Here is a 26,084-nt window from a genome sequence, read left to right on the forward strand (position 1 = left end):
ATACCTGTTGGAGCCAGTTTAATTTTCAGCTTTTTCTGATCAGCTACAGTCACCCTCCACTGCAGTCTGTGTGAACTGTACCTGTGCCCTCTTCCTGAACCTCTCTTTCTTCTTTTCCCTATGGGCTCCTTTGTTTCCCTTGGAAGCTCCTGCCTACCATGCAATCATATACTATGTTGTAGAATTACTCTGATTTCTTCGTAAGACTCGATGCAGTAAGCTCTTTTACCATGATAACAATCAAAGCAGGGTTCAGTTGCCATACAAAACCCCTTTACCTAGCTATCCTCAATACACCTTTTTTTTCAGGGGTCTATATGTACTTGGAGACCATCCTTTATATCTCCTTCAAATGGGCTTCTTTTTTCATGCATGCCTTTCTGTTTTCATCTTCTACACACAAAAGTGGAAATTAATGGATAAATGGGGAACTTTAATTATTGCCAAGTAGAAATTAGTGTCTTGAATACTTAAATACTTTGCAGATAGTAGACAACCACAAAGGAATTTAAAATGATGAATCATTGTATCCATGCTGGAACCTCATTTTCTCTTATCCTATTCTGAATTTGGTGGTGAAGAATGAGAAAGTGGCAGAAATGTACTTAGACTATGGAAAGAATGCAAATAGTGTTTCACAAAACGACAGCAGTAGGGAGAGCATTTAGATCTCTAAGTGACTCTGAATAATGCCAGGGAAATCTCAGTGGTTACTTTAAAAGAATACCAGAAATGAGTTGACTGTTATACTGACCCTTTAACCACACAAATATGATTTTTATCTGATAGGGTGTAAGAATATGCTTGAGCCACAATGCATACTCCTCAGTCAGTACCATAATTTCCCCCTTTTCCCAAGCCACGTGTAAAAGAAACTTCAGAATCTGCCACGTCAATGTTACCCGTTGATGAACCACTGAAAATTTTTCCAGGACCATGCTTTTAGAAAGATGCTTTCGAGGGATTCCCTTGATTAGAAAAAACTAAAGGGTTCTTATCTAACACTATCTTGTCTAAATATATACAGCCTGTGATGACGAAATAAAAAATTTCAAGACCATGTATAAATACCACTGAGAGGCAGATGAAGTTCATTCGTCTACTTTCTTCTAATAGAAGAGTGTACTATTAGAAGTTGAAGCTCACTGCTCTTAGAACTGACATCTCCCAGAATTTATCTGAGCAGTTTAACTGAGCCATCACCAAGAAAATGACTTGCCAGACCTACAGCTTGTTTGCTCTGTCTGTCATCATGATTTATTTTGGACGTTTTGGAAATAGCTCAATTCTTGCTCACCTTCAAAATGATATAGACCAACTGAAAGCTGACTTTGTAAGTATGGTGTTCTACTGCATTTGTCGTCTCCTTGTGCTTTAAATATAGTCCTGCATTGAGCCCTGCTTGATATACTCAATGTGTACCAATAGAGGGTAACCATAGAACAAACCTTTTGCTTTACCTTTTGTTAAGAATATGGACAATTTCTTTGGTTTTGCTAACCTCATTCACTAACATGATACAATTTTTCAATAGTTTTAGTAAATAATAGTTTGCATTAATTTCAGGGGCATTCCTCCTTTCATAAGAGCTTCTACTAGCTCTATGAAGCCTTTGATTACATGGAATGTTTCATAACATGAAATATTTATGACACTTATGATGAATGATTTAATCTTGAGTCAATTCTCAATAGAGGCAGTTTACAGACACTTTCTTAAGTTTTAGGTTACTAATGTTAAGGGGGGCTTTAGTAATAGTTAGCAATATAAACAAAATGGAGAAGACTAAGAAGACCTTTTGCTTTAACAAATGCATCTGGTACTTACTACTAGTAGCGGTGTCCTGCCCAAAGGTGGTTCCTGCTGCTTATTCTTTTGCATCCTGCAGCCATTCTGTTTACATATCTATGACTGTTATCTGGCATAGGAGTGTTATCTGGCATTGTATTACTTCTTTTCATTTTGATAACTTGATAACTGTAATGTTAACTCACCTATCTTCGTCTAGGAGGCATTAAAGTACTCCACAATTGACTTCAGCTGGGATTAGAGATAACAGATTCATAAAGGAGTCACTTCTAATTAACAGCTTTTATTCTCAATATATTTTTTTTCTTTAAATGCATGAAACCAATTGCAAGAGTTTGCTCCTGTTTTCAGCTATCATTTTGTCAAAATTTCGTGCATATAAAAGTTAAAATTTAATCATCAAAGAATCATCCTGAAGTATCACATGAAGAAGCCTATTGTGATGCTTCAGTGTCTGCAGAGGGATAGCAAACTGGCTGTAAAACTGGCATTAAATCTTAAATTTGTCATTAGCACAGATCAGAGAGATTCTCACTAGAATATATATAACTCTGTTGGAGACATCCTGAACCGTGGTGAGTTTCTTGCACTGACATTAGAAACTCTGGTCCACAGCAGGTGCTCCCCACATTTCAGAAGAACAGCAAAATGAAGGCTGGTGGTAAGGTTAGCATGGGGAGCCAATCAGCATATGAGGTTTCTGTCACTCTGCAAGTTTTCCCTTTGCACTCACTGTATTTAAATTACCAAGCAGACGAGAAAGGAAATAGTGACTGTTGTATACAAAAAGAAAAAAAAAAAGACACACAGAAAAAAGGAAATGACTCAGTTTACCTCTCCTTGGTAGGAGAATTGTATTGCTCTTTGTTTCCTAGAATCTGCCGCTGTGCGTGGCTAACATCTGAGGGTTAACCTCTGTCCCTGCGAACCTCTCAGTATTCCACTAACCTTGTATATCTCCATACCTGTGGGCTACTGGGCTATTCTCCAGTTTCACAAACTGTAGTTTTGCAGTAAAATTAGTTTGTTCTTGTTCCAGATGAGATTTATTAAGCCTGATTAAATTCAAGTGCACAGACCACATACTGGTGGACTTTGACTTAAAACGTGCCAAAATCAGATCTGACAATTTGCTAGCCAGTTGCTAAGCCTCTGAACTTTGATATTCAGCTGTCAATACCACAACTTGCAAGGAGTATTTGATAAAATAGAGCTAAATGTCTTTTTTATAGCAGGAGAAGACTTTGAAAAACAGCCTAATGCTATTTCTGGTACTGGGCAGTCATACAATGCAATTTGGTGCTTATAGAATTGAAAGCATTGTAATAGCAATAGCCCAGTGATGCAAAAATCGTGCCTCTGGTTTTTATTGCTCATTTGAATAGAGAACACAAATTTGCCTTGTAATAAGTATTGTTTGTATAACAAATATGTTTGTTCTTTGTTGCAGAACTCAAGCCATTCAGATGTAGCTGACGGTGGACCTATTTTTACAGAGAAACTGATAAACTGGACAGAGGTGAGTTAGAGCCAGACACAACAAAGCATCTTGAGCACTTTGCAGGGCGCATTTGGTACAAGGCAGCTCCCAGAGCCGGTGTAACCAGCTAAGGAAGGACAAGCATGAGCAGAAGCTGCTTCAGTATCTCTGAAACAACAAAACAATCATAAAAATATTTCCAATAAGGACCAAGGTGCTTTATATTGCACCACGAACCAATCCTGAGGTACAGCCAAGTCCAGGACATGAGCTGCAACATCTTATCCTGTTTTAAATGACAGTAAGAAACTCTGTGCGCTACATTTTAGCTTTGTTTGCTTTCCTGCTGATGGGCACTCATAAACCTTTCTTTCTGACTGTATTTTTCAACAGAGAAATGAAAAAAGAATCATCCTGAGCCAGATTGTTTCCATGTACTTGGAAATGCTTGAAAACGCTGACAAGTCAAAGGCGCACATCAGGCATATATCTGAGGAACTCTATACTCTGAAAAACAGCCTTCCTGATGGCTTGAAGAAGCTGAAAGACCTCAAGGACCTGGCAAAGCTTCAGGTAAGGCTCTTCCTCTGCCTTTAAGACTCATGATGCTATAATTTCCTGTTGATATTTGAGTGTGAGTCAAGCCAATAATGCTTTATAACCCATCGGGTAATCCCCATCTAGCTCAGTTCACACTGGAAAACCTGTTGTTTCCAGCTGCAGGGGTTGCTGCGGGTCTGCGGTGTGGGGTGTCAGCATGGGGGCTGCTGTCCTGAGTCTTGCTAGAGTCCGGCACAAAGGTGCTGGCAGCTCTGCCGTGTCATCTGCCCACCAGAGCTGCCACTGACACAACCATTTGTGGTTTAGAAATGGGTGAGAGAGTCGTGCCTGGCTATGACACACCTCCGCATGCTTTGGAGTCACTCGGCTTGTTGAACAATTGCCGATAGCATGAACTATCGGCATCTGCAGAGGTCTGCAGCCAATACCCTGGTGGAGTTAGCTGCTTGAGTGGGTATATGCCATCACAATAACTACAGGGTAGCTCAGTTTTACAGAATATGGCTGGTCTGTAACATGTCGTGTAGTAGTACAGAAAGTGGAAACCAAAACTTTGTGACAATGTGGGTGTTTGTGGTAGGAATCAGGGAATGGTGTAATTCGTAACTGCAGATGTCCATCTGGTTTATCCTGGTAGCAGTGTAGCCTGTACATTGTGATCAGTAAATAATTATAGCTCTTGGCATGACCTTCCTTCTGTTTGTTTCTTATTTATAATAGATGAGTGACTTGAAAATTCAACGTAAAGCTGTGCATGAGCTGTTCAGTGTCCTGCAGAAACTCGTGGAGACTCCAACTTCTCTCAAAAGGAAAAGGAGCCAGTCTCAGAGGAGGTGCAAATGCTAATGACATTATATGGCATTTTGTACAGAGTTATTGTGCAAATATCGTTATGATGCACGTTTTTTATTTCAATCTTTTAACGGAATTTTTATACATTTATTTATTAATATTTAAGTATTTTAAATAATTATTTATAATGGAATACCAAAGTATTTATACCTCCTACTACTGTCTAAGAAATGACTTTGTCTTAAAATTCTGTCTATCTGTTATATGTTTGCTGACCTGAAAATACAGAATGGGGCAATGTTTACTCAATTTCCATCTGGAAATCCTGAAATGACATGATACGGTACCCAGCTTTCCATCTGGTGCTGTCTTGAGAGAGGGATGTTATAAAATTAGTCTCATCATTCATTCATTTGTCATGAAGATGCAAGCACCAATATGGGGAAGTTTCTGTACTCATGAAAATATACTCATATCTGCTTACTTCTAAGCATATCTAAATTCAAATCAAGCAAGTAGACATGCTTAAAGGCAAGCAAATGCTCATGCACTTTTCTGAACAAACTAGAGGATTGATGATTAGTTGGTGACAACTATGCATTGAAGTTCCCAAGAGGCCAGGCTAGTTAGCAGCTCCAGGAAATGTGACTAATTCTATTGCACTTCCTTAACTACAACTCACTGATTTTGAGAAGTTCTGTATTCTTTTGTACTGAATTGTTTAAATGTGTCTGATGTCATTTTATTTATTTGGAGGTAGTAGTATGGAAGTTTTTATCTCAAGGACTATATTTTTGTACTGGAATATTATTTAAACCTTCTAATTTCTCAATGGAAAATTTTTGATCTTTGGATATTAAATAAAAAATAAATATTGAAGAATGCTTGCATGTTTATTCACCAGACTCTCTGTGCAAGGTGAACTGCTAACCTTGCTTTATGTTGTCATAGAAGATAGCCCTGCCAAGATATATAAGCCGTATTTTATCTCCTTCTTCCTGCCCAAGATTTGGGAATGGACAATGTTTTTGAAGAAATTTGGCAGAAGCGTCTAAAATTCCCAGGCTTTTCAAATTCTGCTTTTATCTGCATGAGGAAGTATAATTTTGCCTGTAAGAAGGCTTTGACCGTTTAAAATTTGTTGTTACTCTGATTTAAAATAAAATACACTTTTCATTTCCTCTGCAAGTCAAAGTTTGGGGCCTAGATTGAGGTCAGCTCATCCACTGGACTCTCTGTGAATGGTACAAGCTGGAGGCCTGCGGCTGCTTGGGTCTTGGCCAGTCTCAAAGGCTTGGGTTTGGGCTTGGGACTGGGGAGGTGAGTTGGTAGGGCTTCCTAATGCTCAAGTCCTCAGGGGTTTACTAAGCAAATTATCTAGGGCAGACTGGTTGGTCTGACTGAGAATGGGGCAGATTTTCCTTGGTATTCCTGACAATATAGGACCTCCAACTCCCCCCGAACTTGAGCCGAATCAAAAAATTCCAGAAATACCACCCTACAGAGCCCAAAGTTTAGTTATAATTGTTGTAATAAGCCTAAAGAGTTTGGTTGTAATTGTTGCAGATCTTCCTACTCTTATGGACTCAGCTGTCTCCTCGGTGTAAAATACCTTCTCTCATATCCTCATTTTACAATCATAACAAAGTGACTCAGTAATACTGGATACTTGAAGTGATTTTGAACGAAACAGCTGCTCTTGTTTGTACTCATCAGAGACATGTACATGCATGTGAGATGCAAGTGAAACAATGCTGTTCCAGGACTAAACATGACAAGCCTCAGTATGTATTTAACATAGGCAATGAGTCTCTGTGTACATGCTCTTTCATGAGGTATTAGTTAAATAAGAGACAAGCTGTCTTCCTGGGAAGTGAAGCCAGCTATAGCAACTTCTATCAAAAAAAATAAATGGAAAAAAAAAAGAAAGAAAAATAAGTAAAAAGAAGAAGAAAGAAAAGGAAAATGGGAAGAGAAAGGAGAGAAGAGAAAAATTAAATTAACACTCTTTTTTTTTTTTCTTTTAATTTAAAGCCAGGACTGGTTGGGTGCTACTTCATTAGACTATAAATTGTAAAGTCTACAGTCCTTCTTCACCTTGCCACAGAAAAGCAATTAAAGACATTGCTATACACCCAGCAGGAATAATATTTACTCATCCATCTTAATCCTAGTTGCATGTATCTAAGCCTGTGCCATTTTCTGTGCTGTGCTGTCACATGCATTCATTCTGTTACCTCATCAAATCTGTCTCAAAACAGCAAGAGTAGTGGGGAGGCGTTATTGGTTAGTCACATAATTTCCCAGGTTCTTCTCATCCTAGTTCTGGGCAGAGAATTAGGGAAGAAATGAGCAGCTGAGAGATGGAGTAGCAGCTAGCACTGCTGACAGAATGTATTTGTACATTTATATAAGTTGTTTGGTGGCTTGGGTTTTGTTTGTTTGTTGGTATCTGTTTTGGTTTTGGTTAGGTTTGGGTTGGGTTTTTTCCCTCCTTTCCTGCCCTCTTCTCCCCTAAGAATCCTTATTTCAACTAGAAATTTTTAAAGCATCTTTAAGCCTTTCATGTTAAACCTGACATCATTGCAGATTCACCAGTGCTGCCATAGTTACCTAACTGCTCAAAGGAATCCAAATAATTTGTTTCTCATGTTTGCCTTCCTCCAATTTTCCCTACCCAGTGTAAGCCTGTGAAACCCATTTCCACAGGGCGCTTAACACAAACTGCTGAATCAATCATTCCTCACTTTGCTCTGTTAATGTGATAATAGTATCAGAGAAGAATATCATAAAAATCAGCCTCCACAAGACCACAGTGTTTCCCCTCTGTTGTATACCTTACAAATGGGGTCACTTTTAACATGAAAATCTGTCGTCTCTTCTCTCACATCCATGGGAATCCTGGATCTCCTCTTTTATGTCATTCCTCACTATATCCAAGTGAGGAAGATGTTTCCAGCTAAGCTAAATTCAAGTGTGAAATTAATTTAAAGACTATCCTAAATATTTCCAAAGAGAAACATAATAGAAGCATCGGACATTTTTTACAGAAGGTCAGAGCAATTTTTTCAGCTATGCAACTTGAGAGGGTTCACAGATGCACATGCAGAGGACTGAAAAGATATTATCTACTACCTAGTCATTAAAATTAGAAAGGGGAAAAATCAAAAGAAAATGCATCATTGTCTCAGAAAGTCACTGCAGTTTATGCATCACTTCTGCAGCATATTGATCTATCCTTACTCTCTATTCCTGTATATTATCAGTGCTGATTTTAATCTGATATTTTATCACCTTGCCACTAAGTATTGGAAGTCCTTTAATAGTTGTTTGCAGCCAAACCTCCTTCCTGGTATCCTGAATTACTTAGTACATCAGCAAATTTAATTATGAATATGAATAATTAAATTGATATTAATATCTTAGTGCATCAGCATACTTACTTATTTCACAGCTCACTCCATTTCCCAAATTGCTGACAGCTACATTAAATGGCACAGGCCCCAGGCAAGCCCTCTCATGACTGAACCCACTTAACTGCAGAAAACATTCACCGATTCCTACCCCTTATTTCTTATCTTTTAACCAGTTTCATATTTATGTGATGAACCAGTTTCATATTTATGTGATGACTTCCTTATAACATAACAGCTTAACCTCTTTGGTATCTCTATGGTGAGACTCAACTGAGATTCTTGTGAAGATCCAAGGACAGGATGCTATTTTGTCTCCCCCTTGTCTATATATTCACTGCATTGGCTCTTCAGTAAGCTCTAGTATAACTAAGAAGTGTGGTATATCCTGTGACGAAAGTCATATTTAATAATCTCTTGTGCACCAGATTTATACATGGGCCCACTCTATCTCACTATTGTGAGATACACTCTATTGTGTAGGGATGGTAGGGATGCTAGCTTTACCGGTCTGCAGTGTTCTGGGATTCCCCTGAGGTAATTAAACCCATTTTGTGCATCCCTGGTGCAGGGGCAGATTCCAGAGCAGGTTATATCTCCCACACTCCACAGCTGTTTCACCCTTGAAGCCTGAAGGACTCTGGGCGAAGGTTGTCGGTTCAAATCTGTCCTTGTGGTCATCTCCCTTCTCTAGTCTATGGGCGACCATGAGGTTTTTCGGTCAGTGGGAAGGAGGAGTAATAAAAATGTCTAAAAAGGTCTGGAGGTGGAAAAAAACCCAAACGTGGCAGATGTGTGTGGGATTTTTCAGCTGGAAACATCTATTCATGCAAAAACTCTCATCTTTCTGTTGTCTTGTGTGGGACAGAGAAGTGATAATTTCTGCAACTCATGGGATGTATGTAGGCTGCTCAAGTAGGTGGCAGACAGCTGTCTAGCAACAGCAATAAATACAGCTTCTGGGTACTGTATGTAGCAGTTGTCCTAATGCAGAGCAGCAAAATAAGGCAACACATCTTTCAGCTTCCTCTTCTACTCTTCTTTCCAAGATTCCCCCTTGCAGTGAGCAAACTCTTCCTGGGAAGCAATCGGGAAGGTCTATGCCAAAAAACTACCTGCAAAAGTAAGCAAGGTGATTGTTTGATCCCTGGCAAAACCAGCTGCTGCTGTATGGTGGTCACATCGTGACAGAGGGAAACAAAAATGGAAGAGGGCTCAGTTCCCCTCTGCACAAAGCAGATAGAAACCTCTTGCATCACTCCATGCTCACTGCTACCTCAAAGGCAAGCTGTCATTTGTGATATTTCCCCCTAAATCATAGGTCTAAGATGACCTTGACCTTACAAAACAGAAAGCAAGCCAGGTGGGTAAACCTGGTCTCTAAATCAACTCCAGGCTGTGAGTTACTGCCACTCCAACAGGCATTTAATGTTTCACAGGATCAGGTCCTGTACAGAATTTGATCTCCTTTTAAGTCATATATCTGCTGAACACATGGAGGTACACAGCATGCATGTATGATACTATATACAGGTTTTGCTCAGTGATACAAATAGGAGTATATTGTTTGGAGTTGTCTGAGGATTTCTCTGTGTTCATGGCTAGATACTATTTTTTCCAGTGTACTATCTATAGGATCATACTCATAAGGAGCTGAAAGTTTTCTAGAAGACGCTATTAACAGGAGTAAATGACAGCACTTCTTCACAGACTGGTTCTATTTTATTAAACAAGATGCAATAATATATATATATATATATATATATATATATATATATATATGCATAACCAGTTCCTCAGAAAAGAGTTTTGAAAAGTGTATTATCATATACAGTGAACGCAAAGCCAATGACACTTTGAAGGAAAGTCATTCCACAACTCACAATTTTATGTTATCCTCAGGCTGTTAATGTCACCAGTGGTAAGGAAATTCCCCTACACTCACCCTTCTTACAGGCTCCTGAAGATCAAACAACAGATGTTGCCACTAGCATCTCCCCCTCTATCAGGCATGTACAACTCTGTCTTCAGTTCAGTTTCATGTCTCCCTGCATTATCATCCTGTGTCCTCCTCAGTAGATTTCTGATTGCATCCTCAAAGACCGTAGGTGTCCATGGTTTACGCTGTTATGACAGCAAATTAAGACATCCCATTTTAGCTTCATCATTAGAAGGGCCACTGAACAGAAACACTACGCAAATAATGCTTTCCTATAAATTAAAAATTTATTTTTAGGGGTTTATAGTGTTTCCTCCCCACTCGAGTTGTATTTACATGACTACTCTACTTCAAGGGACCACAATGCTAAATTGAGTGGTGCAACTACTGTTTAAAATACTTAACTGAAATTAAAATTTGTCTACCAAGCTAAACAAACGCTAAAGAACTCAGTCTTACCCAATCAATTGCAATGACCTTGTGCAGTTCTTTCCTGTCTCTAGTGAAAAGTCAGTTGTATGCTCTTCACTCGAAGTACTTAATTCCTCGTGCAGCTGATGCCACTTGAGGTTTCTGTTACAGGTTGATTAAAAAATTCAAAACAGTCAATGGAAAGATTCTTTGATGCAGAAGTGATTTAAATTAGGTAACTGGATTCTGGAAACCGGTTTTTTTTTTTCCCTAACCTTGAGTGGTGGGCCCAAACAAATGTTTCCAAGAAAGAATATAATTGATGCTGACACTTTAACATGGATCTTGCACTTCATGATTTTGTACCAAAAAGAACCACTAGTGCTCACACTATCTGTGCAGAATTTTCCCTAAATAGCCTCAAAATTCCTCACATTTGCATCTAATATACAGTCTTGAAAAGTATGAACATGGGCTGTATTTAATTTGGACAATCCAGCCTTGCAGGCTTTTGGTTCCTGGATAATGCTTCTCTCTTGGCCTCTCCAGACACTCAGGGAAGAGCTTTTCCTTAATGCTGGTAAGATTTTATTAGTCAATATAAATCTAAACCATTTTCGTTTTGATTATAAATAAGTATGCTGAAGTCCTTCCCCTCATTTAGCCCAGTGGAAGAATATTCAGAAAAAAATGGCCATGAATTTATGAAAGGGCCCTAATTTATTCATAAATGACAAAATTCTCAAGAGACATAAAATAACAGAAAACAATTCATTCAAAATGTGTACAGTACTTCTTGGAGATTTATGGAATATAGATAAAATGTTGTCATTTGCCCTATGTCATTCATGTGCTTGTTCTCTTAGTTTGTAGATTAACAGAGAAGTTTAAGAAAAATTATGTATGAGCCAATAAATTGTTAAGATTTCTTATCTGAAACAAACAAGCAGTGATAAAAGTCCATGCGTGCCACCCAGCTGGTGAAGTTCATGTTACCTATCTAGCAATGGTTATTTTTCCATAGACTTTGTGAAAATCATTTGCTTCTTGAACACTGCAAAAAAGAGCTTAGTGTACTTCTGAGATGGTATTTATCACAAGTGGCTAGTGACATGAATATAAATAGAAAACACTATTCATTTTAAAACCTTGAGCTAGTCTAAGTAAGCAAGTTCTTCCTTTTCAGAGAGTTCTTATGAATTCTGAAATTACTTACAGACCAACTGCACAAACGCTACATGAACACACTATAGGGAAAGAGTAGAGCTTAAAAGAAAAAAAAATATCTCATGCATTTGTGAATGTGTCTCCAACATGAGCGTGTCCATCCACAGATGGACAAAATAGGCATATTTTAATTTGCACAGACAAAAAGAGACTCTCAGATAAAGAGTAAAAGCCACTTCGGCTAAGTAGTTTCTATCCAGTGACAGAAGTTGTCTCCCAGTAAGTATTTCACATGCCATAAAAAAAAAAAAAAGACCCCTCCCACAAACAAACACCCCCCCCCAAAAAAGAGAAAAAAAACACCACCCCCCCCCCCAACCCCAAACCCCCCCAATAAAATCAAGGTAACCAAACAACTGAACCAAATATTTACTTTGCCCTTTTTACAAAAATGATGTTTGACTACCCTTGGAACCCACCTTCTGAAAGCCCCATCTCAAACCAGAAGTGCTCTTTGAGGGTGTGAGAAGGTCCGTTGACCTCTAGACCCCCCTAGAGCTCCATTCTGAGGGACTGTCATCCTTCTGCAGTTGTTTAATAGCTCTGGCACTCTTTATCTGTACTGCATTTATTTCACTTTTTTTTCTTTTGTTAGATCATGTACCACATCAATTCACATATTTTCAATTTTGCTGGGCTATTTTCTACTCCAAAGGGTCTTTTATGATAAACTTTCTGAAACTGGGAGAAAATGGCTAACAATAAAGGAGAAGAATTTTTCAAGAAGATACTTTTAGTACTGGATAGAGGTTTTTTGGGGGTTTTTTGTTTTTTTTTTTTTACTTATTTGTCAGCATGATCTACAATTTCCAGGACAAGGGTTGTGTGCATTTCTCTGTGGGGCACTTCTGAAAGCACAATGCAGTGATGTGTCAGGGATCTTGGGAAGTACTGAATCAGGACTCCATCGGAGTCAGCACTCGCCTCCAGGTGAGACAAACTACAAAATACATCTGTCCTGCCTCTCTTCCCACACGGAAAGCTCTGCTCCTGCTGATGCCTGTGCTCCCCAGTACCTTTTCTGGTTTCGTATTCAGAGTGAATGATCTACAGCTAAGGATTCACTTAGTGGTTCACATAGGAAAGTGCTCAAGGTTTTGGGCTGCTTTTAACATTCCTCCTCAGACTTATTTCTGTTCCAAATTTCCACTGCTTTCCTGTGACTTCTTTGTAACTAGGCATTTTTCTCTCTGGTCACCTGGCCCTCCTTTTCACCCATTCCCAGGAAAGTTCTGCGATGTTTTACCCTGCTTAGCCCTTTCCAGAGCCCAGCCCTCCTGAATTGATGAATAAGGGCCAGAGCTCATGCTTTCTTACAGATCTCTTTTCAGGACTTACTGCTTCCCATGACATGTGACTCAGATAATGCTGGCTGAGCACAAAGGAGATCTCTATGAGATGAACGTATTGGTGTTTGTATTAATACATGCATGCCTATTTTTAGCAAAGCCCAAACCACCCTTTCTCCACCCTCAGCACCCGTATTTTAAGAAAACTGCCTGTCTTTCAGCCTTTAGCAGTTCCTAAAAATAATGATTTGACCTCATTATGACCATCTTCATCTTCTATTCTTTATTTTTTTTTACCACACTCACTTGCATCCTGAGTTTATGAAGCTTAGTAACACTTTGTGAGCTCCTATCAAGTATTGTTAGCTAATGCAGTTGAGCTGATGCTGTTATGCTCTGTCCTTTCCATCTTTTGTGGTATCCATTAATTGAGGAGATTCTTACTCGCCCACATAAAAAATGAGTCCAACAATTAAGTGTGTGAGTTTTAGCTCTTGCCTGGCTATTTCTCACCTGTAGATAGTTGGTTTTATCTTCATAGGATACTCTGCAGGTTTTGTTCCTTTTTACTGTTATTGTTTTCTTCCTGGTAGTTATTCTTAGTTTGTCTCCGAGTTAGAAGTGTTGTCCTGTACAATAACTCCCTAGCCACAGGAAATGTGCAAATACATGTGTAACATATTCAGCATCAAAGTAGCTTTTCCTTTTCTGACATATCAGCATGAGCACTGTTACTATTTTTCACCTTCAAGGAAGACTGAGAGGGGGTAGATGAGTTTACTCCAAGTAGTTAGAGTTGACTGAGGGTTAGCCCAAGAAGAAAGATGAATTTCCTTTCACTATAGTCCTGTTTCGCCACCCCAAAGTACAGGCACATAGAGATGCACACAGTCATGAAACTTTGTCAAACCCTATTTTTTCTGCTGCAGAATTAATTCATTTATACTTAGCACCTGGACTACACACTTGAGTTTAGCCATTAAATAAAATTGCTTAAAAAGAAACATTAGCTATCATGTGTTTTAGAAGGCTGTGGTGAGGGGAAGGTCTGTGACAAAATTTAGAAGAAAAGTTCCCATGCAGTACCACCACCTGACAGCCTGGTTTTGTATCACCACATCTGTCTCAGTGCCAGAGGAAAGCCAAATTTTCTCCCCTTCAGGCACACAAATTCAAGAATTCTGTGTGGACAGAAATTCACTTCTGCGCTGAGCAACAAAGGACCTGCCAGGAGCATTGCATGCAGCTCAGCTCCAACTCTGCCTGCCTCCAGCTTGCACTGGTGGCTAAAACAACAGAAAACCAAACTATAGACCTTGTGAAGTGGAGAGTAACTGCTACCATAGCTCAGGGTGAGGTATGGCTCGAAGGAGCTGTGGATTCCCTGTAAATCTCTAACATACAACATTACATACCTGATCTTGCTGGACGGCTTGCAAGGAGAGATGGTCTAGCCTACTATAACAATCTTGTTGTGAATAAACTTTTATTAAGAAGAGGAATGAATCCCATCATGATCTTACTCACTTGTGGTCAAAGCTAAGCAGCGAGTACTGTTTGCAGCAAGGAACCAAGAGTTCAAGCACAATACATTAAAGTAGCACTTAAATTCAGGTGCTCTTTTGTGTAGGTGTTTGTAGAAAAAAGGCACTAAATTAGTCATGGGGTTATTGATCAAGTAGTCTGGCTGACTCATACAAGCAAAATGACAATAAAGTCATAAAAAACATGGGCAGAAAAAGCAGTTTGTGGTTACTTTTCCAAGATAGTAAAGAAAACAGTGAAAAGGAGCGTCAAGGGTGTTAATTACTACAAGAGCATAGAATATATCACCAATTGATTCATAATGCTTTAGAAGAAAAATAAAAAGGTTCACATTCTTTAAAAATCAGATTAAAAATTGCATTAAAAGGCAATCCCTCGTAATTAAAATTGGTCAGACACATCTGTATTGCAGGTGCAGAAAGGCAGGGCAAATGTTCATCATGGAAATGGGTTCTTTCAGCTGAAGAATGAGAAGGAAAATGTGGCTGAAGATGAATGTATTTTGGCACAAAACAATGGTGAGTGTTCAAGTCACAGGTGTGAGCCAATGGAGAAGGACTTTTCAAGTGAGCCCATCCAGAGGTGGATAACCATGATGGAACAGGTCTATGGAATCCTGGGGGACTGAGAAAGCTAAAGCTCTGGGGTCATATTCTGATGAAGGCTGATTGCCATGATCTCCTTTAATGCTGCAGGTGAATCGTTACCTCAACCCCCAAAGGGTAAACTGAACCCAGCTCCAAGGGCTGTCACCAAGGATAGTGTGTATGTGTAAGCATGTGGAGCATTACAGCATCCACACTCAGTGCCTGCTCCTTCAAGAGAGGGTGAATTAATTGAATGTTTCTATCCAGCTTCTCGAGTCTTCCTTTCCCATCCCCACCTTTTTTCAAGGAATACAACATTTTTCCATGAGTGGAAACCTGTGATTTATCCATGTTCAATATCTTACACTAATAAAGCAATTTATGTCCGTAATTAAATTAACTCTGTGCTTTCCAGTCTGGTTTACTCACTTGCCGTTAAGCTGAAGCAGTAATTACATGAATGACTTCAGCTGTAAATGACTCATTTTGATATTCTTGAGCACTCATTACTGCCATGTTGGGCTTACTGTCCTATAGTAAACCTATTTGCTGCGCAAACAGGATTCCCAAGAAATGACAAAATGGACTGCAGAAGCTGTGGGAATAATTTCATTACTCTTGCAGAATTTTAGGATTTGTGAATTTATATTGTATAAAAACTAAATTTTGTGCCTGAGCTTACCTGGCAAGAATTATTTATTTTTGTTCAAGGTAGAATTTACCAACTGGAGCCCTGGGTCACAATGTTTCATTGTGATCATTTTGGGGAAGGATGAAAATAAAAAGGGAGGTTTTTTCTTAGGCTCTTTCATTCCAAGTTGCTTATGTAATAGGGTTAGATATTTAATATTACACTCATATTCCTCTTAAGATAGATAGCAAGGTAGATCATAGAATCATACAATAGTTAGGGTTGGAAAGGACCTTAAGATCATCACGTTCCAACCCCCCTGCCATGGACAGGGACACCTCACACTAAACCATGTCACCCAAGGTTCTGTCTAACCTGGCCTTGACCACTGCCAGGGATGGAGCATTTACCATTTCTTTGGGCAATCTGTTCCAGTACCTCACCACCCTCACAGCATATTACAGTTATCTCAGAATGAAAGTAGTGAGGTTGGTGAGATTATTTACAAGAGAAATTTACAGGTGCAACAGGATTCATGGGAGGTTTGCATCTCAGTTCTCCACTCCTGGCTTAATGAAAAAGTTGTAGAAAATACCATGGATTTACTGAATTGGTTATTTCTGTTGGCTGGAAAATGCCAATCTCTTGGAGCACTCTTTGAATTCCCAAGGCAACAGGATTGTATGTCCTCCACTTTTAGATACAGGTATTCTGCCTCAGCTTTATGCTGTTAGGATATATGATCAGTGTGTGCCATATGAGGCCAACTAATTTCCCCCTAGCAGAGGCTTTGGTTCTGCAAGGGGGTTTTCTGTAAGAAAAAGTATCTAGTGAAACCACAGGCTGCTCCTGAGCCTTGAGCATACAGTAGAATGCGGGGTCAAAGGCACTTAACCAAAGGCCAGTGCTGACTTTTTATTGCAAGCACAATTGCCTCAAATAGTGCACTTGTCATTGAGGGAGTTGCTACAAAAAGTGTTAAGAAAACATATGAAAAATGGTAGGTCTGGTAGCACCCTGATAGGTCTCACCAGCTTGTGTACACACATTTGTCTCAGCAGCTTTTGACTGAAACATGCTAGCACTGGGTTTAGAACACCAGTTTGAAACAGACGTGTAGTCCTATAAAACTTCCATCCTCAAAGTAAAAACAGTATTTGCTGATAACTTATACCAAAACAGCAGATATGTAGGTGGGTGAGAAAAATCCTGTCCACTTTCTCATACTGCTGGAAACTGGACAGTATCGGGTTCTAAACCAACCCAGATATTTTCTTAGAGCTTAGGTATAACCATGGTAGAGTTCAATGGGTAAAGCAGCAGAAAAACAGTCTCCAGGTAGAAGACATCTCTACAGTGCACAAAAGATGAGACGGAGGGTAAAAAGTCATGCCAATGCATACAGGTTGATTTTGACACAAAGGAGAAAGGGAATTCTGTGGAGGCAGTGTTCTCACGGGAGAATGGATAATTAGTACATAAACTCTGAATAATCCTGAAAGATACAGCAAGGCCATGAGAGGCCCGAAGAAGCTTAAGCAAGCAAGATAAGAAGCAGCTGGAATTCACTGAGTTAATGAGAACTGTGGACTGTTGGCAAGCTTTCGAGGTCGAGTTCGAGTTCTCACACCTGTGTTTAACTAATTATATGTTAGTCACTAAGGGTCTTCAAGACATGTATCCAGTCATAATATGCCAAATCACTGTAAGTGCATGTAAGAAATAGTATATAAGGAGTTAAGACTTTGTAATAAATTTGGCAATTGCTTGATCACATTGATCGTCTCTGCATTGTTCGTGACTCCCGTGTCAACAGAATTCTGTTGAGGGATGCAGTGGGGATGGCAATGGAAGTATCACAGAAGCTAAGATATTGAGGCAAAAAATGGCAGGTAACTGTGGGATGAGTTTTGGGTACTAACAATGAGTCTGGCCATGGAGAAGTCAGGAAAGACTGGCAACAGCTACTTCAGCGGAGTACAGAGAGCAGAGATGTAACTATCTTCTGAAAAGGTGGATGTTTTCAAAGCAAACTAGCGGTTCTGTATTTTGATAGGATCATGAAAATATGAAGCCAGGCTTATAAACCCTCAAGGAATTTAACAGATATAGCATGAAAGAGCATGAAAAGTATGACTGAAGAAATATCAGATAAAGAGAACCTAAGAATGAATGATAAGCATCAACTGAGGTAAGTGAAAATGAAAGCTAGATGGGAAATGATAAAGCCGTTGAAATTCAGAATGTGTGAAATCAGATTTCATATTTGTTTACTCCACTTAAGGGTCAGTCTGATAGTGTACATTTAGCATGTGGCACAAGGATCCTGCTAGATCTTGAATCGAGTTCTTCTAAATTGTAGCTTTAATGGGAACTATAGAGGTGTGCTTTCCAGTGTAATGCCAAATACAAAATTGTATTTAGTGGGAGTTGTTGGTGTGGAATGAAACCATTCATCTGATCTTTCAAAACTTGATAAAGTGTAATGCAAATCCCTTGTGCATGCCTGCCTTCCCTACATCCTTTTTACATTTGCGTAAAATGCTAGAAAAGCAGTCACTGAGCTCTCCCTGTTTCGTGGTCTCTACCAACTTTGGAGGCCAATGATTGGCTATCAGCTCTCACCTCTGCTTGCAGACCACCATGCCATTCTGCTTCAATAGTGATGCATCTTCTGCTCTGCCTGCTGAGGCCACTCCTCCTGCTGTGTTGTTATGCATAGTATGACCTCTAAAAAGTACTCTCACCTAGTTCATCTTCCCCAGTAAGTTCATCAAAGATGCCTCCTCCTTCCTTCCAAGTCAAAATAAAAGTCTGCTCTTCAAGTTAATTATACACTGAGAAGTTCACCTTGTGACAAGGAAAACAAGGAGTCTGCAGCTCAGGTAGACCTTGAAGGCAGCTTTATCCTCACCCAGGACAGATCAGAGTTTTAAATGGCTATAGTGCTTTACTACTTCTGGAACAAAGCACAGTCAGGAATTTTGAAAGTGCATCCAAAAATCTCTCACTTGCAGAGTCTGGGATGAATCTGGGCTACTCATATATGCCCATACGTGCGTGTGTATCCACATGATGACTCTGTCTTTGGGATTTTAGTCATACCACTAAGGTATTGAAGGTTCCTACCAGCAAAATCTCTTTGAACCATATGGCTTTTGTGACACTGCAGGGAAGTAATCCACTTTCTCAGGAAGCTTCCACCTTCTGCATGAGAGAGACAAATGCTGTGAGAAATGCATTGCCAGATCTGGGTGCCTAAATTGAAAGTACCATGGTACCAGTTAGCTCCATTCTTTTGGATACGTCCCTTTATGAATATGTTTTCTGTAACACACAGCTATAGTAACGTGCAGTCATAAATTCCTGTGAAGGATGAAGCTAGTGAAGCTCTTTCTCCTGTGGTTTCCATTACAGCCAGGATGCAGAAAATGGTCATGAAAAGGTGTATGTTCCAGGCCATCTGAATCAGAGAGGTTCACAGTACCATGCTCTCGGAGGAGAGCTGCTGGGATCTTCTGCAGCCCACTCATCCTGGCACAGCTACACATCATACACTGCCCTTGATGGCTCAAGAGCCTTTTGATGACTGATCTAACTCAGGCCATGGAACACAGAGATGTTCACTGCAGCTGGGAACTTCTGGAAGAGGTCCAAGTTTAGAGTACAGTCCTGTGCGGCCACACTAGCCCCAGAGAGGGTACAGGAGCCCCATCACCTCCCAGGACTTGTTTGGCCCCTGGTACCCAGTTGGGAAGGCCAGTCAGAGGGTGTGCATGGCTGGCATGGTGCAAGTGGAGTGATTATATCTCACTCTGCTCTACATTTCTAGTCCCATCCCTTACTGCCTTATGCTGTTGCTCTAGCTGTGGTGGGGTGTATAAACAAATGGTTTTCAAAAGGTCAGGTTGGAAAGATATCTAAAACACAAACAAATACACCAAAGAAAAAGGAGGTTTGAACGTTTTCTTGCTGCCCTCTTTCTGTCAGCCTCTTCAGAAGTTCACCAAGTTCACCAGTGCCTTTGCCACATGAATTTCTGCTATTCTAGGCCACAAAGCACAGCCATTTAAAGCAAACATGCCATGTTCCCAGCTACCTTTGCACTGCAGAAACTATTTCCTCCAAGCAAAGGCAAACTGCTCAGCAGAGATGTGCTGTAAGGCACTGCACAGCTGCTTTCTTCACCCACCTATGCAATGCTGAGGCAAAGCTCACACATGTGATTATCGAGTCAGCTCATACCACACACTTTGACCAAATGCGGCACAAAGCACTACACAAAGTCAAATGGGGGTCCTCAAATCCTTTTACATCAGCCAGCTTGGGCACAAACTGAATTTAGGCAGTGATGCTTGGATTCACTCCTCAAGGCAGGTGATGTGCTCAGCCAGACCCGTGGCTGCAGGGTTCTGTAGTCTCTGCCTCCATCTCTAATGAGCAGTGAGTGCTTATCTTCATCTGCCTGATTATGAAAGATCATCTTGAGGAAAGATTGACAACTGAGAAAAAAGATTTCACACTTTTCCTGGCTTCTCTAGTCAATGGAGAGCAAAGGGTTGGACAAACTGAAGTCTCCTCTCTTCTGGATGGTGAACATGGGGACGTAAGTAAGCATTCTACATAGGAAGGACAAACTAATATGGATGTTGCTACTTCTAATCACTTTCCTTTTTCCCTTGGAAAGGACAAAAATGTAATTTTCATTACCAGCATTATTTGTTACATGTATCACTGTAGGGAATCTCCAGTCACAACTGAAGCCTTACAGACTGCAGTTTCAGCTACATATACTAATATTTATTCATACCTTATATTGCCTATACTTAATGGCACCAGCTACTTCTGTTTAAGTCATGTAAAGCTCTTTTGGCCTTGGGGACTATGCGTTTAGCTGCTGCACACATAAATGTAAGATAAGACATAGGAAAGCATGATGTTTTCATGCACAGCTTTGATACACAGAGCAAAACACAACTTTTGCAAGCTCTTTCAGAGCTGCCTGATCACTCGAAACATCTCCACCTATAAAGCCCCACAAGGTATCAAAGTTTATTGTGACAGAGGAAAAAGTCTGTAAATACCTTAAAAATTATTATTTGCCTATGCTTTTTTCATGCTTGGCACAAGCTGTGTTAGGACACCAGCTACTGTTAAGAAAACCAACCAGCCATAAATAAATCAAATCAAGTAATATTTCTTATTTGTTAGAATGGTCTTGCTTGGTTTCATTTTGTATTGCTAGCCCACAGAAGGCTTACAGGAAATTTCAGCTGGCTAAATGTATATTTACCGTAATTGTGTAATAGCACCAGATGCAGCTGACCACAAGACACATACTTTAGAAAAAAAAAAAAAAAGAAGTATTCATACCAGCAGGGCAATAAATGACAGGAAACAAACCTGCCTGATGCTACCACAGGTTTCTTACTCCTGAGACTCTCAGAAAAAAAAGTATAGTAGACCTCCAAAGAACGCCATGCATTCAAATGAAATTCCCACAAGGAAAAAAAAGTATAGAAGGAAAAGCTAAACTGGAGGGAAAAGTGACACTCTTATTTTGTTCCCTTATAGCATACTGCTCTGGGGGCCTGTGGGACATATTATTGGCAGAGAAAGCAAAAAGCCGAGCTAGGGGCAGTCCTTCCTTGCCGGCAGGGTGAAGAATTGCTCCGCCCCATGAGCCTCATCCAAAAGCAGCAAGCAGAGATTAACCAAAATGTATTTTCTAACCTCTGGCTCAGACGTCAAAAATGGGAAAGGTGTAACTACCCCAGGTGGTCACGGAAGCTGAAGTTCATTGCTCAGATGTGGAAACACTCCTCTACCAGCACTGTGGCTGTGGTGCTCTCCTTCTCACACTTAGTGAGCACAAGCAGCACTGCCAGGGCATCATGACTCTCCTCTTTCACAGATCCCCTCTTTCTGCCTTAATCACTGATGTTTTTTGTGCTGCCTCTTTCTCCTTTGTGACACACAAACACTGTAACATCCCACTTGCATGTATGCATGCAAAGATAATTCCTATGCAGTTCTCAATGCTGAGTTCTCAATGATCAATGGTCATGTTGTCCATACATGCCTACTTTCCTATCTGGTAGTGCCCACATGCATGATTTTCCCAGTATTACATTAAGGGAAAGTCTTTGGGGACAAAAGCTTCTCTTACTGTTTAAGCATGATGGCTTTGTCTATTTGAACAACATAAATTACTGACGTAAACAGAGCAGGGGAGGCAGACCAGACATGTACACACAATTTCTCAAATCTCGCAAACAGTACAGGGTCTTTGGAGACCTGATCCTGAGTTTTGTTGTTTCCTAGTATGACAGGGCATTGTACTTTACAAATGATACTTATGCTTCACTGGAGGAAAGAAGTTAAGTTGCAAATGAGGGATAATTTCTCAACAAGAGAAGGAAACTTTCTGTGTTCTTTGGTTGCTTTAGATGGGCAAGTTAGCTGCAGGAGGCAAATTTCATCCTGTATCTTCAAGTAGAGTTTCAATTACAATACAAGAGCTTGCTTGTCAGAGAGAAAAAACAAAAACTTTGTCTCAAGCAACCTTTGTGGTACCAAGAGTATGTGCTAATTAACCACAAAAAGGCATATATGGAAGCTACTTATGTTTGCTGAACATTCTTAAAGAGTACTGACTCTCTGTTGAGTCTACTAGGGATGAATCCAGTATTTCTGGAATTCAGTGGAAAAAATCCCTTTAACTTCTGTAAACTTTGAATCAGGCCCAGAACGAGGATGTAACAGGCACATTGTGAAAATGTGAAATGGAAAAGAAATTGACTTCATATTTTAAATTTTGAAGTCATTATTTGTGTCACAGTTACAGGGATTTATAAACTCCATGCATAGACTTCTCTACAGTCACGTAGTGCATGTAGACCTTTTTTGGCAAGGTCTTGTTTTTATGTTATGTTTTTTTCTGAAAGAAATATCCTCTTTAGTGAATCAAATGTAAATCTAATGGCAAAACCGTAGAGTTATAGAGAGCAAAGCCTGGCATAAAAATCATTATAGAAGCCAGCAGAGCTGTGGGGAGACTTCAAGCGCATTTCTCACATTATTCCAGTGTTTTATAATAATTTTTCAATAATTCCCTGTAACACTTTCATTTCAGAGGAGCGCATAAAATACCCAAATTCTACTTACATAATGCCATTCAACTCCCTTAGGCTACTTTCTAACTCATTCTAAGGCTCCCTAGCTGACTTTGCAGCATGCAAAACCACAACAGGCTAATAGGAATTTGTCTAAAAGTGATTGTGGATGATTATAGGCTGTCTCTACACTTGCGTGAGTCAGGCAATTTCAAAAGGAAAGGTAAGAATTTGAACTGTGTCTTTCAGGGAAGGTGTGAAAATTCTCATAGAGAGTAGAATAGGTTCATAGTTCATCCCTGAAAGAGGAAGTGTTTGACTATCTTATTCAAGAAACCTGAAAGTGTGGTTGATTTTACACACACTTCATTTCTTTCAAGGTGAACCACAATAAAATTCCAGAGACTTTTGACCATTCGTTATCAGACATTAAATCTACAGCACCTTACAGGTGGGATTTTCCTTAAACAGATGTTCTCTAGAAAATAGTAACCTCATTCAGACACAGCAGTTTGCTTTGCCAGGTTTCACAGCATTTTACAGGAGGTGGCAGGGACTATTACTTCCATAGAGAAGTATAAGATAGCTGACAGAATGCATAAAAGGAAAACATGGAACATGTCATTAGGCTTGCTGATATTACCACCATTAACACAAATATTGACAATATTTTTATTAGCCTTCTTCATCTTCCTCCCTCAGTTATACAACTATATTAATGAAAACCAGGATGTCCACCAGATTAGTGGAAGAAAAATTAGTTAATTCTCCAGATGTGTAGGACAAAAATATTAAGTGGCTTCACATTTTTCTTTTAACAAGTTCAATTTTAAATTCAGGGAAGAAACTTCCATGCAGAAATAATAGACCATTCTAGAAAGCCTAGGTGGGTTCAAAGCCTAGGTGGGTTCACCTCTGGCATGTATCATTATCATCAATCTTTTGCATAAAGGGTTAAAAGACATCTGTACAGATCAGTAGTCAAATCTCTTGGGAATGACTCTTTCATTTATCCTGATGAAATTAAGGTTAACTTAAAAAAGGATTTTAAAATGTTTTTTAAAAATCCTTCTTTTGGGACATAGGGTTTAGAAGGGATTTCTGATGTAATGTTACCTAGAGCTTGCTCTGGTGGAAACCATACCTATCTTCTTCATAAATGCTTGTACATGGTGATATTTGATTTCAGAAGTAACGATGTTCTTGTCTCTTCTGTTCAGCTGCAGGCTGCTCTAATTTTTAGGAGTTATCTTTTAATATAACTACATTTAAAGAGGATTCCTATTAATTTGTTCTTCAGCCAGGACTTTCTTTACCTTAAGTAATACTTTCCCCTCCCCAGTGCTCACATGCAATGGTCAATGTACATAGATAGCTATTCTCTGAGCACATTCCAGTTTCAACAAGTCTTTCTCAGAATTGCATGATCTGAACTGTATACAGTGTTCAAGACAAAAGGACACTATTATTTTCATTTTTCTGGCAATAGTTGACACCTCAAAGACTGGGAGTTACTGAGGTGTGTGGGAGTGTGGAGACAGTGTTTTCCCAGGAGAATGGATAATTGGTACATGAACTCTGAATCCCAAAAGATACAGCAAGGCCATGAGAGGCCCAAGGAAGCTTAAGCAAGCAAGATAAGAAGAAGCTGGAATTCACTGAGTTATGAGAACTGTGGACTGCTGGCAAGCTTTCGAGGTCAAGCTCTCACAGTTGTGCTTAACCAATTATAAGTTAGTTGCTAAGTGTCTTCAAGACATGTATCCAATCATAATATGCCAAATCACTGTGTTTGTAAGCAATAGTATATAAGGAGTTAAGGCTTTTCAATAAATGGCTTTTGTCTGATCATATTGATCTCTGACTGAGTGCATATTTTTTCTGTGGCATGGGAGCAGGCATGTTACTGCAGAAATACAACATTTTGAGACCTCACTTGGAGTATTGCATAGAGTTCTGGCGTCCTCAACATAAAAAGAACATGGAACTGTTGGAACAAGTCCAGAGGAGGGCCATGAGGATGATCAGGGGACTGAAGCACATCCCATATGAAGATGGGCTGAGAAAGTTGGGGCTGTTTAGACTGGAGGCTGCATGGAGATATCACAGCAGCCTTCCAGTATCTGAAGGGGGCCTATAAGGATGCTGGGGAGGGACTCTTCATTAGGGACTGTAGTGATAGGACAAGGGGTAACGGGTTAAAACTTAAACAGGGAAAGTTTAGGTTAGATATAAGGAAGAAGTTCTTTACTGTAAGGGTGGTGAGGCACTGGAAAGGGTTGCCTAAGGAGGTTGTGAATGCTCCGTCCCTGGCGGTGTTCAAGGCCAGGTTGGACAGAGCCTTGGGTGACATGGTTTAGTGTGAGGTGGCCCTGCCCATGGCAGGGGGGCTGGAACTGGATGATCTTAAGGTCCTTTCCAACCCTAACTATTCTATGATTTTATGATCTGACCTTTAGTGTCAGCGTGAGAATATTGGCATGGCACTTAGGAAAATTTCCTTTGTTTCTGCTTATGATCTTTAAGATGTAAAATCCGCAAAAAATTAGCTAAAATAAACCACATATGCCACATTTAAGACAAGCCTGGAGATGAACTACACATCTATTCATTAGGCCTTTTTCTATTAGTCCTTTGCCACTCAGCTCTTTTTCTGACAGCCTAAAACTTGATTAAAGGAATCACTGAATGAAAGTAGTATTATTTCAACCCTCATTATTTCAAAGAAGTAAGGAAAATATAATTGATGCAGCGGTTATGAAGTTAGTTGAAAAAAACTAACAACAACCAAACAACAAAAAGCCCTCACCCAGCTTTCTAGCTCCCTCTCTAGGAGAGAGAGAGAGAAAACTGGAAGTTTACACCACCTGCTACATCCACTTTCATTTTAAATTCTCTGGCTTCTCTGAATGAAAACTGGTTGAAGAGATGTCTTCCTGCTGCCAGGTGCAATTTATTTGCTTCTACAAAATTCTGTGAAGCTTTGAGGGAGATTTTTCTCATACAATTTTGTAGAGGATATTTTAGGAAAGGAGAACACAGATTTAAAGTTGTGATTAACCTAAACAGCTAAAGAAAAATATACACCAAATTAATCTAGAAACATGTGAAAAAGCTTCAAAGCCATCGGTTGATGTGGAACTTAGGTGTGCAGAGAATGTCAAGCACACCACCCAGCCTGGACACCCTCCAAAAAGCCTGGGACACAAAGCTAGGGTAGAGCATCCTGGTATCTCCCACATCCAGGAATTAATAAAAAATGACTCCCTCTGCTGCTCCTATCTG

At 39.7% G+C, this 26,084-nt stretch overlaps 1 protein-coding gene across 1 annotated transcript; it reads left to right on the top strand.

The window, feature by feature from the left end:
- The first annotated feature begins 1,129 nt into the window (after positions 1-1,129).
- On the top strand, positions 1,130-5,230 carry IFNG (interferon gamma). Its single transcript, XM_061467079.1, has 4 exons — positions 1,130-1,333; positions 3,260-3,328; positions 3,683-3,862; positions 4,571-5,230. Exons 1-4 carry the CDS (start codon positions 1,211-1,213, stop codon positions 4,694-4,696), a joined length of 498 nt encoding a protein of 165 aa, XP_061323063.1. The 5' UTR covers positions 1,130-1,210; the 3' UTR covers positions 4,697-5,230.
- The last annotated feature ends 20,854 nt before the right edge of the window (positions 5,231-26,084 follow it).

The sequence above is a fragment of the Pezoporus flaviventris genome, unplaced genomic scaffold (assembly GCF_033815535.1).
Source record: "Pezoporus flaviventris isolate CSIRO_AGI_PZ_B2104156 unplaced genomic scaffold, CSIRO_AGI_Pfla_v1 ptg000045l, whole genome shotgun sequence".
Lineage (NCBI taxonomy): Eukaryota > Metazoa > Chordata > Aves > Psittaciformes > Psittacidae > Pezoporus > Pezoporus flaviventris.

Excerpts from the sequence above, each read along its gene's own strand:
- IFNG (XM_061467079.1), top strand. The coding sequence starts at position 1,211 with ATGACTTGCCAGACCTACAGCTTGTTTGCTCTGTCTGTCATCATGATT. Across the intron at positions 3,329-3,682 it reads AACTGATAAACTGGACAGAG|AGAAATGAAAAAAGAATCAT; the intron begins GTGAGTTAGAGC and ends ATTTTTCAACAG. Across the intron at positions 3,863-4,570 it reads AGGACCTGGCAAAGCTTCAG|ATGAGTGACTTGAAAATTCA; the intron begins GTAAGGCTCTTC and ends TATTTATAATAG.